At 41.7% G+C, this 16,253-nt stretch overlaps 1 protein-coding gene across 1 annotated transcript in view; it reads left to right on the top strand.

Annotated features, from left to right (window-relative positions):
• The window catches only part of SLC25A24 (solute carrier family 25 member 24), a 35,254-nt gene extending 20,708 nt beyond the window's left edge, over positions 1-14,546 (top strand). Inside the window, exons 4-10 of the mRNA XM_036273309.1 lie at positions 704-815; positions 1,795-1,953; positions 3,091-3,243; positions 4,107-4,214; positions 5,947-6,114; positions 10,121-10,271; positions 13,127-14,546. Of these exons, the coding sequence (XP_036129202.1) occupies positions 704-815; positions 1,795-1,953; positions 3,091-3,243; positions 4,107-4,214; positions 5,947-6,114; positions 10,121-10,271; positions 13,127-13,311 (1,036 nt within the window). The 3' untranslated portion in view covers positions 13,312-14,546. The remainder of the gene's footprint in view (positions 1-703; positions 816-1,794; positions 1,954-3,090; positions 3,244-4,106; positions 4,215-5,946; positions 6,115-10,120; positions 10,272-13,126) is intronic.
• Positions 14,547-16,253: the final 1,707 nt, after the last annotated feature.

Here is a 16,253-nt window from a genome sequence, read left to right as displayed (position 1 = left end):
AATAAATAAAGAAATTAAACAAACAAAAAAACAGTCAAAATCCTGACACGATTTAGAGTTGCTCTTAGGAAAAAATGAGTACAAGTGGCATTATTGCCAAGAATGTTATAAAAAACGTAAATGAAAAATATCTAAGGCTGTAATATATTAACTTTACATGTTGAAGATGAGGTACCAGGGTTTCTTGACTCAAAAGCCTCCATGACCAAGTTTGATTTTTTCCCATAATCACTGCTAATTTTCTTAGCTTAGAGAAAGTTGGAGAAGGAACGTGAGAGCATATTTTGAGTATATTCCCAAATCACATCTGAATGTTATAAGAGAACGTTGAGAAATACCTTTCTGGGCCAGTGTAAGAAAAAATGGACCATAAATCATTCATTACTGCCTTTCAGTATTTTATCTTCCAGGTGTTGCGTTTGATAGCTCAGCGACTTAGAGCCTGACAGAGCACTGGAACTTGTCTTTAGCAAGATTTCTCGGTAATTTTAGGGTCCACTGTTTTTTCTAAATGATTAAAACTATATAGAAGACCATCAGGTGCATGCTCCATTTCCAACAGCTATGTGAATTAGGATTTTAAAAATTTAATAGGAATATTAAGTTGGAAAAGAAAATGTCATTCTGCAAAATAGCCAGTAATGTTAGTTTTATTTGTAAATTCTGTTTTGTTCCTTAGTTACCTCTTTTTTTTTTTTTTTAGCATTGATGCTGATGGGACGATGACAGTGGACTGGAATGAATGGAGGGACTACTTCTTATTCAATCCCGTCACAGACATTGAGGAAATTATCCGTTTTTGGAAACATTCTACTGTAAGTACACTTTATGGATTAATTTATACTTATTTGGAGCTGTGAGCCATTAGTATAGTTACCACCTGAGAACACTGGAAGGTTTACTCAGGGTGGCCAACCAAGTCTCATCGGCTCCTTAACGTATGGAGCTCTGCTTGTTCTACTGCACACATGTCAGAGGCTTACTGTGTCTTTGGAGACAGTTGATAACAGTATCCATTTTATTGATAGTCAAAGGAAGAAAGAGAGGGTTACCACTATTGCTCAGTTCCTTACCCTGACACTCTTACTTATAACATCTTTTACACCAAAATCAGTTAGATAATAAAGTTGTAAAAATATTACAATTTTAGAACTACGTTTGTAATCTATAGTCAAGTTTAGAATAGCATAGAGGACAGATCATTTTAAATAATACCTTCTGTTAACTACATTTTATATAGAGTCTTTGTATGTTTTATAAAGACAGATTTATAAAAATATTTATAAGACAGTCTGTATAGGAAATAAGTTTAGGGCTGTTCACATAGATCATTTTTATTTTATTTTATTTTTTTACATATCTAAAGCATGGTGCAAAGTATCATGGTGCAAAGTATAACATAGATATGATTTTGAGATCGAAGGTGTTACTTTGGAGAATTGACAGGCTAATTTCTTTCTTTAGCGCAAAAGAATGAACATGCTGCCCTTTCATTCCGACTTAGACCCAGAGGAGAAAAGTTACTCTGAATCTATTAAGAAAGATTGTTGTTGATTGTTGGTGTTGTAAATTTGTGAGTGCTGTTAATTTTCATTTCTTGAGAACTGACACTTCACTTAGTATGAAGAAGCTATTGATAGTCATCTCTGTGCTTACATTGGTTCAGGGTAGTTCTAGGGACAAAGCTGATCTTAACTATAAAATAACACATGCTTCTCTAAAACAAACTTGCTGGAGTGACCTATCTTTAACTGAAGGGGCCTGGGGATCTTTTTTTTTTCTTTCTTGTAACAGGGTATTGACATAGGAGATAGTTTAACTATTCCGGACGAGTTCACAGAAGATGAAAAGAAGTCGGGACAGTGGTGGAGGCAGCTGCTGGCGGGAGCCATTGCTGGGGCCGTGTCCCGCACCAGCACCGCGCCCTTGGACCGTCTGAAAGTCATGATGCAGGTGAACTTTGTGACCTTGTGTCCTTTGTCCTAAGTATCCTCAAACAATGAGACATATGGAGCTTTGAAAACAGTTAAAAAACTCTTTATAATAGTCTTTTATACCTTTAAGAAATATCTCTCTATTTTATTGCTATTAACCCTGAATTCAGTCCATGTAAGTACTTTGGTATTCTGCCAAATCTTAAATAGTTAGTACATATGTGTGATTAACTTTTTTTGTTAACATATAAAAAGTCAAATAAGCAGCAGAATTTTTTTTTTTTTAAAGAATAGTGATTTATTTTTAGAGAGAGAGCTCCCTGCACGCCCCCTACTGGGGATGGAGCCGGCAATCCAGGCGTATGTCCTGGACTGGGAATCGAATGGGACCTCCTGGTGCACAAGTCATTGCCCAGCCAACTGAGCACACCAACCAGGACTGGGATGAACCTGCAATCTTTGGTGTTCTATGACTATTCAAGTGTTTAATACATCCAGTCATTATTGTAGGGTTCTCCTTAATTTATTATTATTATTATTTTTTTATCCTCACCCGAGGACATTTTTTGATATTTTATTCAGATAGAGCGGGAGGGAGAGAAAGAGAGAGAAACATCGACATGAAAGGGACACATCGAGTGGTTGCCACCCACATGACCCAACCAGGGCCGGGGACAAACTGCAACTGAGGTACGTGCCCTTAGCGGGAACCGAACCCGGGTCTCTTCGGACCGCAGGCCGACGCTCTAACCGCTGAGCCAAACTGGCCAGGGCAATTATTATTATTTTTAAAAAATATATTTTTATAGATTTTTTAGAGAGGAAGAGAAAGAGAGAGAGAAACATTGATGTGAGAAACATTGGTTGGCTGCCACCTGCACGCCACCCCCTGGGGATCGAGCCTGAAACCCTGGCACGTGCCCTGACCGGGAATTGAACCAGCACCTCTCAGTCCATGGGATGGCACTCAGTCTACTGAGCCACACCTGCTAGGCAAGTTATTTGTATGTTATATATTTTCTCAGCCTCCTATATTCTGTTTTCAAATACATCTTCTTGCAGTATTAGAGAGAAGAGAGTGGTTTATACTGTTACTTTAGAAATAGTAACAATAACATGTCACCAGAATTTTATATCATTTTACTTTAATTTTTAGGTCCATGGTTCAAAATCCGACAAAATGAACATATATGGTGGCTTTCGGCAGATGGTGAAAGAAGGAGGTGTCCGCTCCCTTTGGAGAGGAAACGGTACAAATGTCATTAAAATTGCCCCGGAGACAGCTGTAAAGTTCTGGGCATACGAACAGGTAATTGTTAGCACTATATTGTTAGTGATAGTATAGGTCTATGTATCATCTACAGAAACTGTTTTTTTAAGTTGTTAATATTTGATTGTCACTTGCTTAATAGTTTTATTTGTGCTGGTGAAAATATACCCAATTTCAGAAAAGAAACTATGGGGCAACTATTTAAAAATTGTGACCACTTTATTAACCCTGTATTTTCTGTGCATCAGGGAAAGAATGCCGTTATTCTGTTTTAGCAAAGGAGCAGTTGGGTTCCATCTGTGCCACATCTGTGTTCTGACTTGACAACCACTGTCCAGAAAACTGCATGTACCGTGTTAGCATTTAAGCCTTGCTTCTCTGCTGAGTATTGGCAATGCGGCATTTGCATTTTGAGAAACATACTCACATTGTCAGTTGACTTCTAGGAGCTGATTTGTATTTTGTCTTATCAGCTTGAGGTGCTATAATGAACTTCCATAAAGTGGGTGGGTTAAACAACAGAAATTTATTTCTCACAATTCTGGAGCTGGGGAGTCCAAGGTCAAGGCACTAACCAATTTGGCTTCCGGTGAGGGCTTGTCTCCTGGCCTGCAGATGATAATCCTCTCGCTGTGTGTGCTCATGTGGCCTTTTCTTAGGTCATGCAACTGGAGAGAGAGAGAGAGAGAGGACTTTCTCTGGTGTCTCTTTTATAAGGACACGAATCTTGTTATGAGGGCCTCACTCTCATGACCTCATTTAACCTTAATTACTTCCCAAAGACTCCATCTCCAAATATCATCCCTTTGGGGGTTACAGATTCCACATATGGATTTATGGGTAGGGACACACAATTTTGTCTGTAGCAAATATTAATGTGCACTTACAATTGATTTACACAGTACAAGAAGATGCTTACTGAGGAAGGACAAAACGTCGGCACCTTCGAGAGATTTGTTTCTGGTTCCATGGCTGGAGCAACTGCACAGACATTTATTTATCCTATGGAGGTACGTGCCATTGTGAGGTCTGACAGCACTAATGGTTTTCATATGAATGATCCATTGGGGTGTAACCAGCATTCCCCAAATTAACAGTTTCAAATGACAAGTGTTTGTTATCTCCCAGTTTCTGCGGCTCAGGAATCTGGGGGTAGCTGGGCTGGGTGCCTCTGTTTCTCACAGGCTGCAGTCAAGGTGTTGGCCAGGGCTGTAGGCACTCAAGGTTCAGCAGGGGATGGATCTGCTTCCAAAAGCTCGTGTTTATTGTCAGGTCTTTCTGGCTGTTGGCTGGAGACATGGATCCCTTACCATGTGGGCCTCTCCATAGGCTGCTCAAGTGTCTCTACAACACGGTAGCTGGTTTCCCCAAATTGGTGATCTCAGGGGTGGGGAGCACCCAAGATGGAAGCTGCGATCTTTGGTCACTTCTGTTGTGAACTGTTGGTTGCACAGTCCACCGCTGGGTGGAATGTGGGAGGGGACTACATAGAGGGTGAATATCAGGAAGCAGGGGTAGTTGGGGGCCACCGTGGAGGCTGCTGCCACCGTGTTGATTAGAATGATAACACCTATTCATCTCCAAAGAGTTTTAGTGCCATAAATTTCATAATGGAACTCAGCATTTGATTAGGCGAAGGTAGTCCTACCTACACATCCTTCCATCAGAGCCCGGGTTGGCAAATCACGGAGCTGTGGACTATTTTGTAAAGCCCTTGAGCTAAGAATACATTTTTCATTTTTATTTTTTTTTTTTTTTATCCTCACCCGAGGATATTCTCCATTTTTTTTTGTTCAGATAGAGTGGGAGGGAGAGAGAGAAGAAGGGAGAGAGAGAAACATCGACGTGAAGGGACACATCGAGTGGCTGCCACCCGCACGACCAACCAGGGCCGGGGACAAACTGCAACCGAAGTACGTGCCCTTAGCGGGAACCGAACCCGGGTCTCTCTGTACCGCAGGCCAACGCTCTAACCGCTGAGCCAAACCGGCCAGGGCCATTTTTCATTTTTAAAAGGTGGTTAACCATCCTCCCCGCAAACCAATATACAACAGAGACCTGATATTACAAGCCTGCAAAGATGAAAATATTTACCATCTGACCTTTACAGGAAAAGTTTGTCAACTCCCACTTTAGAGCAAAAATAATACTGCAGATATGCATATTTTTATTGATATGACAGAGGGTTTTTTAATAACTCATTAGACCCAGGCAAGATGTGCCTCAAGATATGCCATTAATTTTTCCTTTGTGGTGTGCATATCACCACAGCCTTCCTTGCAGGCCTCTTACTGTGGTTGTTCATAGTACTCCACGTGCCCCTCACAACATCACAACTCAACACCCGCTGCTCTTCTTACGCTGTTCATCTCAGTTAATAGCATCACCTTTCCACCCCGTGCCGCTCCCCTCCTGTGCTCCAAGCTGTGCTTCCTCTCCCATTCCCTCCGTATCTAGTTGGCCGCCAGTCCATGTTGTCAAGGCATCAGCAGGTGGTCCTTTGCCCACTTCCCATGCCCCTGCCCTCCCCTAGGTGCTCTTCGCAGTGAATGGCTCCTTTTGGCGCTTGGCTTACTCCCTCCATAGAGGTACCATGTGGGGGGAACACATCACCCACCTGGACAGTCATTTGAGTGACAGCATGTGCTCGGGAGCTGTTCTCTGTGAAATGACTTGTTTTGAATTTCATGATGATAGAGTTGATGTGAGCAACCATATTTTGGTATATTCTTTCACGACCAGGTTTTGAAAACCAGGCTGGCCGTAGGCAAAACCGGACAGTACTCTGGACTATTCGATTGCGCCAAGAAGATTATGAAACGAGAAGGCGTGGGAGCTTTTTACAAGGGTTATATTCCCAATTTATTAGGCATCATACCTTACGCAGGTATAGACCTTGCTGTGTATGAGGTGAGTTTATAGCAGTCTTTTGAATTTGTAAGTTAAATAGTTCTTATTGTTAGAATTTGACTTTGTATGAAGAAATACATTTATACCATGGAACAATTTGTGACCAAAAGTAGATTCAAGGATGTTATTTGATTTTTTTCCCTCAAATATCTTGAATATGAGACCCCATATGCTTGTGGTCGGTTTTGTATTAGATTTCTCTGTGCATTATTTTTATTAATGAAGGGAGTGGACTCACAGTCAGATATAGTTGTCCAGCTTAGAAGATGGTACTAGGGATTTTGGCAGGGGGTGGGAGGGTAGAAAATAAGCAAAAATGACACATTTTCTTTGATTTGTCCATATCTGACATTGATGACATTGGTAAAGCCAAGAGACCAATACAGGTGGTGCAGACCCATCTTTGGTACTAATGAAACAACTCCGACTACAATTTTTAAATCAACCTTGCCTTTTACATCATTTAATAATGTGTGAATCTGAAAAACAATGGGCATGTACTGTGTGCAAGCCACTGGGTTAGACACCGGATCTAGAGACTGGAAGAGGAGGGACTTGGGTCTGCCCTTGAAACGTGGCGTGGGAGGTAGACCAGCAGACGCGTGGCGCACAGTGTGGTTGGCTATGCTGTGGGGGCAGTGAGCCTGGGCACATTAGGAAGGGACCCAGGGGACAGCTGAGAGCAGGGGCGGAATGTGTGATGAAACCTTTTCAAAACAGCTTTATGAAGCTAAAAGTCACATACCATACATTTCATTCAATTAAAGTGTACTGTTCAATGGCTTTTGGTATATGTTAATTTAAAAAGTTGTGGAGATACACACACACACACACGACAAAATTTGTCATTTTAACAATTTTTAAGGATAAAATACAGGGGCATTGATTACATTCACATCTTTGTGCAATCACCACCCCTGTTTCCAAAACTGTTTAAATCATACCAAACATAAAGTCTGTAACTAGTAAGAAATAACTTCCCACTCTCTCTTCCTGCCAGCCCCTGGTAACTCTAACCTACTTTCTGTCTCTCTGAATTTGCAAGTGGCATCAAACAGTTGTTTTTGTTTTCCTGACTTATTTCACTCATACTATGTTCAGGGTTCATCCATGTTGTAGCATGTATCGGAACTTCATTCCTTTTTATGGCTGAATAATATTATATTTTATTTGTCTGTTCTTCTGTTGATGGACACGTAGGTTGTTTCTACCTTTGTGTATTGTGAATGATGCTACAGTGAACATTGAATGCAAGTATTTGAGTCTCCGTTTTCAGTTCCTTTGGGTATACACCTAGGGGTAGAGTTGCTGGGTCATATGGTTATTCTTTGTTAAGCTTTTTGAGGAACTGCCAAACTATTTTCCATGGCAACTGCACCTCTTTTCATCCCCACCAACAGTGCACAGGAATTCTGATCTCTCTACATCCTTGCAACACTTGTTAGTTTCTGTTTTTGTTTATTTTTTCCTGGCAGGTGGGTGTTGACTGTTTTTTAAATTTAAATTTAAAATTTATATTATTTATTTATTTAAAATAAGTTTTTATTGATTTTAGAGAGAGAGAAAGGGAGAGGAAGAGAGAGAGAAAAAAACCATTGATGAGAGAGAAGCATTGATCAGCTGCCTGCTGCATGCCCCCTAGTGGGGATCGAGCCTTCAACCCAGACATGTGCCCTGATTGGGGATCAAACTGGCAGCCTTCGGGTGCACAGACTGATGCTCAACCAACTGAGCCACACCAGCCAGGGTATTTTATTTTATTTTTTAATGTTTAGATGGTGGCCATCCTGTAAGGTGTGAGGCAATATCTCATTGTGCTTTTGCTTGATATTTCTCTGACGATAGGTGATGTTGATCATCTTTTCACGTGCTCATTGTCCCTTTATATATCTTCTTTAGAGAAATGTCTATCCAAGTCCTTTGCCTATTATTATTATTATTATTATTTTTTGGTACGTGCCCCTAGCGGGAACCAAACCCAGGACTCTCTGGTCCGCAGGCCGACGCTCCAACTGCTGAGCCAAACTGGCCAGGGCTTTTGCCTATTTTTTAATCAGATTTTTTATTGTTGTTGAATTGTAGGATGTCTTTAAATATTTTTGGTATTAACCATTCTCATGTATGGTTTGCAGTATAGTCTCCTGTTCTGTAGGTTGCTTTTTCACTGTTTCCTTTGCTGCACAGTTTTTAAGTTAATGAAGTCCATTTGTTTATTTTTGCTTTTGTTGCTTGTGCTTTTGGTGTTATATCCAAGAAATATTGCCAGATGTCCTGAAACTTTTACCCTATGTTTTTTCCAAGATGTTTTATAGTGTTAGGTCTAATGTTTAGGCCTTTAATCTTTTTTTTAATCCTCACCCAAGGACATTTTTCCACTTTTTGTTCAGATAGAGTGGGAAGGAGAGAGGGAGGGAGGGAGGGAGGGAGAGAGAGAGAGAGAGAGAGAGAGAGAGAGAGAGAGAAACATCGATGTAAAAGGGACACATCGAGTGGCTGCCACCTGCACAACCCAAGCAGGGCCAGCGACAAACTGCAGCTGAGAGTCGTGCCCTTAGCAGGAACTGCACCCAGGTCTCTCTGGACCGCAGGCCGACGCTCTAACCACTGAGAAAACCAGCTAGGGCACCTTTAATCCATTTTGAGTTCATTGTATATGGTGTAAGGTAAAGGTCCATTTATATTTTTGCATGTAGCTATCTAGTTTCCCAGCACCATTTATTGAAGAGACTTTTCTTTCCCTAGTGTGTAGTCTTGGCACCCTTGTTGAAGATCCTTTGGCCACATATTCAAGATTTTATTTCCAGGCTCTCTATTTTGTTCCATTGATCCATATGTCAGCCTTCATGCTAGTACCACACTGTCTTGATGACTGTCACTTGTTAATATATATTGAAATCAGGCAGTGTGAGGCCTCCAACTTTATCCTTCTTTTCCAAGATTATTTTAGCTAGTTGGGGTGCCTTGAGATTCCATATCAATTTCAGGATGGTTTTCTGTTTCCTCAAATAAATGCCATTGGGATTTGAATAAGGATTGTATTGAATATGTAGTTTGCTTCAGGTAGTGTATTAGTATTCTTGGGCTACCAGAACAAAATAGAATGCTTATTAAAAATTAGCATATTTTTAACTTAAAATATTTATATTTAAAAAGTAGATTAGCATACATATTTTATGCAACTTTTCTCAATTATTGCCCTCTAATGGAAATTCAGGGACCTAAAATAATAGGGAAAATAGCATGGCCTGGGGGATCAGTACACTGGATTCTGCACCCTTGTTAAAAAACAAACAAAAAAACCCCATTGAAACTAATCTTCCTCATTTCCAAATTCAGAAGAATAACTCGACCTCAAAGCTTTGTAAAAAAACTAAATGAAATAACATGTATCAAGTAGAAAATTAGATGCAGTTGGTAGTATTATATTATGTTTGTATTAGGACTCAGTGTAGAAAATGTTCTTTAGGTTCTGCAGTTGGTGTGCTATTGACCGTCACGTTTATTTATTTATCTATTTTTTTTTTTATCCTCACCCGAGGATATTTTTTCCATTTTTTGTACAGATAGAGTGGGAGGGAGAGAGAGGAAGGGAGAGAGAGAGAGAAACATCGATGTGAAGGGACACATCGAGTGGCTGCCACCCACACGACCCCAGCCAGGGCCTTGGACACACTGCAGCCAAGGTTCATGCCCTTAGTGGGAGCTGAACCCGGGTCACTCTGGACCGCTGGCCGACACCCTAACCACTGAGCCAAACTGGCCAGGGCAGTCGTCATGTTTATTTAGAAGGAAATGAGCAGCCACTGCAGACCTCATGTGTCTGCATCCTCCGCGGCTTCCCCTCCTCTCCGCAGAGCTGCGGCTCCTGGGACCGTGCGCCCCATCCTGCAGAAAGGTGGCCTGTCTTTCATAAGGACGAGAGTAGCTGTGAAAATGCTCATGAGGAGTGAAAGCGGGTGTAAAGTTAGTTGTTGACTATTTCTCTTCTTTTCTGTTTCTCTGGCAGCTCTTGAAGTCCCATTGGCTGGATAATTTTGCCAAAGATACTGTAAACCCCGGAGTCATGGTGTTGCTGGGATGTGGTGCCTTGTCCAGCACCTGTGGGCAGCTGGCCAGCTACCCGTTGGCTTTGGTGAGAACGCGCATGCAGGCTCAAGGTGGGTTTTTGATGGAAGAGTGATGTAGTCCTGTGCTTGTTAAGATAGTATATCTCAACCGTACATTCTTTTTTTTTGCTTCGCGCCCCTAGCGGGAACTGAACCCAGGACTCTCTGGTCCACAGGCCGACGCTCCAACCGCTGAGCCAAACCGGCCAGGGCACAACCTTACATTCTTTGTTGCCTCCCTAAGGAAACGTTTTACAAAGCCTATTCCTAATCACTCCCTCTTCCTGAAATCATAATACCACAGACACACTGCGCATGTACTGTATGTATATCTATGTTTTATGCATAAACAGGAAGGATTTTTTGGCCTGTGTTGAGAATGCATGTTTTAAGAGTATTTAGCTTTAGTATCTAGATGGCCTTCAGTTCAGGTCCTTGCACACAGCTTCTTTGGGTTTTTGTTTTCTCATCTGTGAATAGGAATGAAAACTGTGCAATGTTGTAAGAATTAGCAGCAATCTGTGTAAAACACCTGGCATTTGTCAGATTCTTGGTAAATGGTGGCTGGAATTGCTTATTACTGTGGGATGCTACGACATATGACCTATGACCCTCCCCATCTGACCCTGTGCCCTCCTGGCTTTTCTGCCATCTCATGGATAATTCTCTTTTCTTATGATTCACTGGTGTTTATTGCTCGATTAAAGTATGCTTTCTGTGCCTTTCTTTTCTTTTTTGCTCTTTCCCTGATTAATCTCACCCACTGTCAATTCTTTAAATAGTATACCCTGGGCATCTACAGCTCTATCCCCAATCTCTCTTCCACCATGCCCCCCCCAGCCAAGCAGTTCATCCTGGATAAGGAGTGCTTCCCCAGACACTGTCGTGCAGGACAGGCTGTGGGTGCCAGGGTTAGGCCAGCCCATGAGTCAGAGGTGGTCCCTGCCCTGCAGGGTGGAGAAGACACACATTCCGCAGGTTAATAGCTTCCTTAACCCACCTCCTCTTTGTCAGGGGGCACAGAGTAAGGGCCTCTCAGCTAAGGGGAGCTGGAGGGTGTTGTCATTTAAGCTGAGCATGCACAGACTAGTGGCAGTTGGCTGGGCAGAGTGGGTGGGTGGGTGGAAGAAAGAGCATTCCAGCTCGGGAAAAAGTATGTGAGGCCCCGAGGTAGGAGAAAACAGGTACATTGAGGAGCGAGGAGAAGACTGTGTGGCCTGAGAGAAAAATGCAAAGTCGAAAACTAAACGTTCGCTGTGTATTCTCTCACTGAACTACCATAACCATGGGGGGGGGGGGGCAAGGGCGGGGGCGGTGATACTAACATGATCTCCATTATGCAGGTGAGTAGCTGGGGCTAAAAGAGATTAAGTAACATCTACAAAGTTATATATTTGGTAAATAGTAGGGCCAGACTTCAAACCCAGGCCACCTGATCGAAACCATCACCTGGCAGGTCTACCCCTCCCTCTGCCAGCTTCGATCCAGTCCCTTGCGAGGCAGATAGGTTTGTTGCTTCCCAAGCCGTGTTGTAGTGGGGAGAACTGAGAGACCACCAGCGCCAAATTAGAGCCAAACAGAGAGCAAAGCCGGCTGGGGACTGATCTCGAGTTCTCGGAGATCAGCCCTGACTTTCAGCTACATTTTTATTTTATAGGGGGCTTGTTACAAATTTCTGCAACTGGCATTTCTTGATGGCCTTGGGGGAGAGCAAGCTAGTAGGAAGCGGGGGGATGAGGGGGGCAGCAGAGGCGGAGGGAGCTGCCCAGCACACCTCTGTGGTCAGGGCTGTCCTGCTAGACACTCTGTTTTCTAAGTTCTAAACAATAACCATTTCGCTTAGAGGACAAATTCGCGTAGAGGGGTGCAGGCCAGCTGTACTTCCTGTGTGCCTCTGAGAGCTCCCCAGTCGGCCGTTTGTATGATTTAATCGGGGCGAGGCGATAGGCCAGCACGTCGAGGTCTGATCGCTCCACTCCTGCTCGGAAACCCTTGGGGCTCTGCAGTGTCTTCGCAGTGGATTCCAAAGCTCTTGGTGGGAATCTCAAAGCCAGAACCATCTGCCCCACTGGCTGTTTTCGCTCGGTCGGTCTCCGCGCCCACCTCGCCCACCTCCAGCCATCAGCGTGTCCGCAGTGCGCGTGTGTCCCGCCCTGTCCTTGCTGCATAAAGCCTTGGCTTTGGCTTCTTACTTTTTCGCCTTTGAGGTCATTTTCAAGGCTCAGGGAGCCTGGATTTTCCTAAGCTCCACAAAGCGTTCCCCGTACTCCCCTTACTTCCCAAGACTGAACTGTTCCTTCTTCAGAGTGTGGTTAATGTGGAGGAGGGGTGGTGGAAAGGAGGAGCTCTGGGGTCAGAAGTACTATCAGCCCTCCTACTTGCTGACTGAGTGCTTTAGGACAAGGTCCCCCATCTTTCCATGCCTCAATTCCTCCTTTGTAAAATGGGTATCATAATATTTACCTTGGTGGATAAAGTAATTACGTTTTTTTTAAATCCTCACCCCAGGACATTTTTCCATTTTTGTTCAGAAAGAGTGGGAGAGAGAGAGAGAAGCATCAATGTGTATCTTTTACATTGAGTGGCTGCCTCCCGCAGGGCCCCAACCAGGGCTGGAGACGAATCGCAACTGAGGTACATACCCTTGACCGGATGGAACCCACAACTCATTGATTCTAACCCTCCAGGGCTGTATAAAGTAATTAACCCAATATCTAGCACATGGTAATCACTCAATAAATAACTGGTATTGCCACAGTAAGGAGAATTATATAAAGGGGTACTTTCTTGGATCCCTTGGAATAAATTTTATCCCTCTGAATCATTCTGAATCATATTATTTTATACTATAAGAACAAAACATGCTTATGTATTAAATTAGCCTGGTTTCCTTTTTTATTTTCTAGCGATGGTAGATGGAACCCCACAGCTGAACATGGTTGGCCTCTTTCGTCGAATAATTTCCAAAGAAGGAATACCAGGACTTTACAGAGGCATCGCCCCGAACTTCATGAAGGTGCTCCCTGCTGTAGGCATCAGTTATGTGGTTTATGAAAATATGAAACAGACTTTAGGAGTAACCCAGAAATGACATGTTGAATTTTTTGCTTTAGCATGATTACCGAAATTTTCAATAATCTCTAGAGGGACTTTTCCCCCTAGAATTGAAGGTGGATGGCAAAAGAAGCTGTATGTTTTCACAAAAGGAAAGAGCTTATCATGATCGATTTTATATATAAATAAACGTTTTTTAAAAATTATAGTTTTGATAAGCTCATTCAATTTTGAAAAGTCCAGAAAATTGTATTTTTTATTTCTTCTTAGTCCTTTCTACAGATCTCTGCCCTGACTTCTAAATTTGAAACATATACCTGCTTGAACTAAATTTGTGGTGTTTGGTAGAATTATAAATCATCCACCTTTATTTTGGATGGTTCAAGTTGATGCCAGTTTCTTTATGCTTAAATTTATTTTCTTAAAAACAAGATGATCAGAAAACCTCAAAACTTAAATTGTTTTATATATTTTGAATGTCTTTATAGACTTCTTAAAATTTTCCTGTAGACCCAGTAATAGAAAGTCATTGCATGAAAACACACCTTCCAGCAGCCAGATAAATACAGGGTTTATATCCTTATTGTTCTATAAGCTGAATAAGAATGAACATAAGTGGCTGAATTTCAAGGCATGTGAATACCCTAGTCCATTTATTATCATTTTGTGTGTGTGTGTGTGTGTGTAGGGAGGAGTGATGAAATAGTATTTATTTCAGTGGGCTTTTTCTAGTTTCCTTGCATTGTTATTTGGTTCCTGGGATGACACACTGATTGTCAATTTATTACTGTTATGTGATCAACAGAAGGCAACTTATTTGAAAGATTCTGTTTATTCTGTCGTTGCTTTGACAAGCACCAGGAAACAAAACCTTTTTACTTATATCAGCATTTGAAGAACATCTCTCTTTTCTTTGTCCTTTGTTTCCTACTTGAAACAGATCTCGTTTTAATCAGGAAGGCTTCAGTGACCATTCTTGGTTACCTGAGGTTTCTTAATTCCATGAAGTGGCTGGGTGAATCACATTCTCTTTCTCCTCCTCACTGTTGAATTCCTTTGAATCTGCAATTCTCAACTTGGGCAGCACAACATAAGAGAATAGTACATGTTCATAGTAGCAAATATTAATCTTATATATTAGGTAATTATATTTAAATGAAAGGTCCAATTTATAAACATACACATTCATATTCTCTCTTGCCCCAAGTTTTAGAACATGTTATGATATAGAAAACTTAATTTTTAATATTGATAGCATGTTTTTATTTTACTAAAGCCATTTTTGTAGTCAACTATCTTTTCTGATTTATGTGATTAGGACTTAGAAAAATATTTATTAGTTGATGTCATTTTTTACCACTTTTTAAATTTAGTTCCTAAACTTAAGTTTGGTTTCTAGTTATTTCTGTTATAAATTGCCAACATTTAAGTGAAAATCTAGTGACATGATAGGCATTTACTTTATTTGAATCTACCTCTTATGTTTTATGAACCAAAGAGAAATGTTGGATTTATCTTTGTGAAACATATTCCAAAATATAATTTTTATTAGATGAGTTATACCTGATAAATATCTCAGTATTTTTATAATACATATGATAAGCATGGGACTCTATCTTTGGGGTGATTTATACTTTGGAGTAATACATAAATGACAATATTAGGGTTACATGATTAATTCTTTTTTTACTCATAAAAATTATGGAATGGACAACAGAAATTTCAAGCTACTGAAAAATCATCATTGTTCATTATGAATTTAAATTGTACGCTATTTAACATCTGTAAGGAATGAATGTGATTTATCTGTATATCTTGTATCTTTTGAAACACTGATCTTGTATCTTTTGAAAAGAGCCCAGAGTTGAAGATAGATTATTTCTGGCATTAGTGCATACATACTTTTCATTTATATTAAAAAATATGTCTTTGTTTTTAAAATGACTTGTTTCCTTATTTAAAAAACAGTGTAACTAAAAGAAACAAAAGGCTGTGTCATACAGCTCATGTCCCTGGCAGTGGTCTGAATAGTACTTTGGGTGGCATGTGTCCTCAGACAGAGTGGGAGGGAGAGAGAAACATCAACGTGAGAGAGACACCCCGAGTGGCCGCCACCCGCACAGCCCCAACCGGGGCCGGGGACAGACTGCCACTGAGGTGCGTGCCTTAGCGGGAACCGAACCTGGGACTCTCTGGTCCCCGGGCAACACTGCAACTGCTGAGCCAAACCAGCCAGGGTAAATAATACTTTTCATATGTCTTCATCTAGTCTATTTTTTAAAGATAAATTTTAATTTATTATTTTTATAATCCTCACCCAAGGATATTTTTCCATTGATTTTTTTTTTTTTTTTTTGATGGGGTGGGAGGGAGAGAGGGAAAGAATGGGAGAGAGAGAAACATCGCTGTGTCCGTTGGCTGCCCCCACAGGGCCTGACCAGGCCGAGGGAGGCCACCAGCCTGGCATTTCCCTGTTTCTCGGCCTCCAGTACTGCAACGGAAGTGATGTTTCCTGACCGAGGTTCCAGTGTTCTCCTCGGGGGTGGGAGGAAATGCCCCGGACCAGCCTGCTGTTTCTGGTGTCCGCTGTGTCCATCACACACCGACTCTTTTCCCTGCTGCCGTCCCAACACATTGCCCAGTCCCCTGGTGGCATTACTCTGTGCCTCTCCCTCTCCAGGGAGAATTACATTTTTTTTTTTAAATCCTCACCTGAGGATAGTTTTCCATTTATCTTCAGATAGAGTGGGAGGGAGGGTCAGGGGGAGAGAAAGAGAAAGAAAGATTGATGATGTGAGAGAGACACATCGATTGGTTACCTCCCGCACAACCTGACCCGGACCAACAGGGGACCGAACCACAACCAAGGTACATGCCCTTGACTGGAATTGAACCCGCGACTCTTTGGTCTGTGGGCTGACGCTCTAACTGCTGAGCCAAACCTGCCAGGGAAGAGCATTTTAATTTTTAAAAAGAGAA

The sequence above is a fragment of the Molossus molossus genome, unplaced genomic scaffold, assembly GCF_014108415.1.
Source record: "Molossus molossus isolate mMolMol1 unplaced genomic scaffold, mMolMol1.p scaffold_m16_p_20, whole genome shotgun sequence".
Lineage (NCBI taxonomy): Eukaryota > Metazoa > Chordata > Mammalia > Chiroptera > Molossidae > Molossus > Molossus molossus.
The sequence above is the reverse complement of the archived record's forward strand: the minus strand, read 5'-3'. Positions and strand labels throughout refer to the sequence as shown.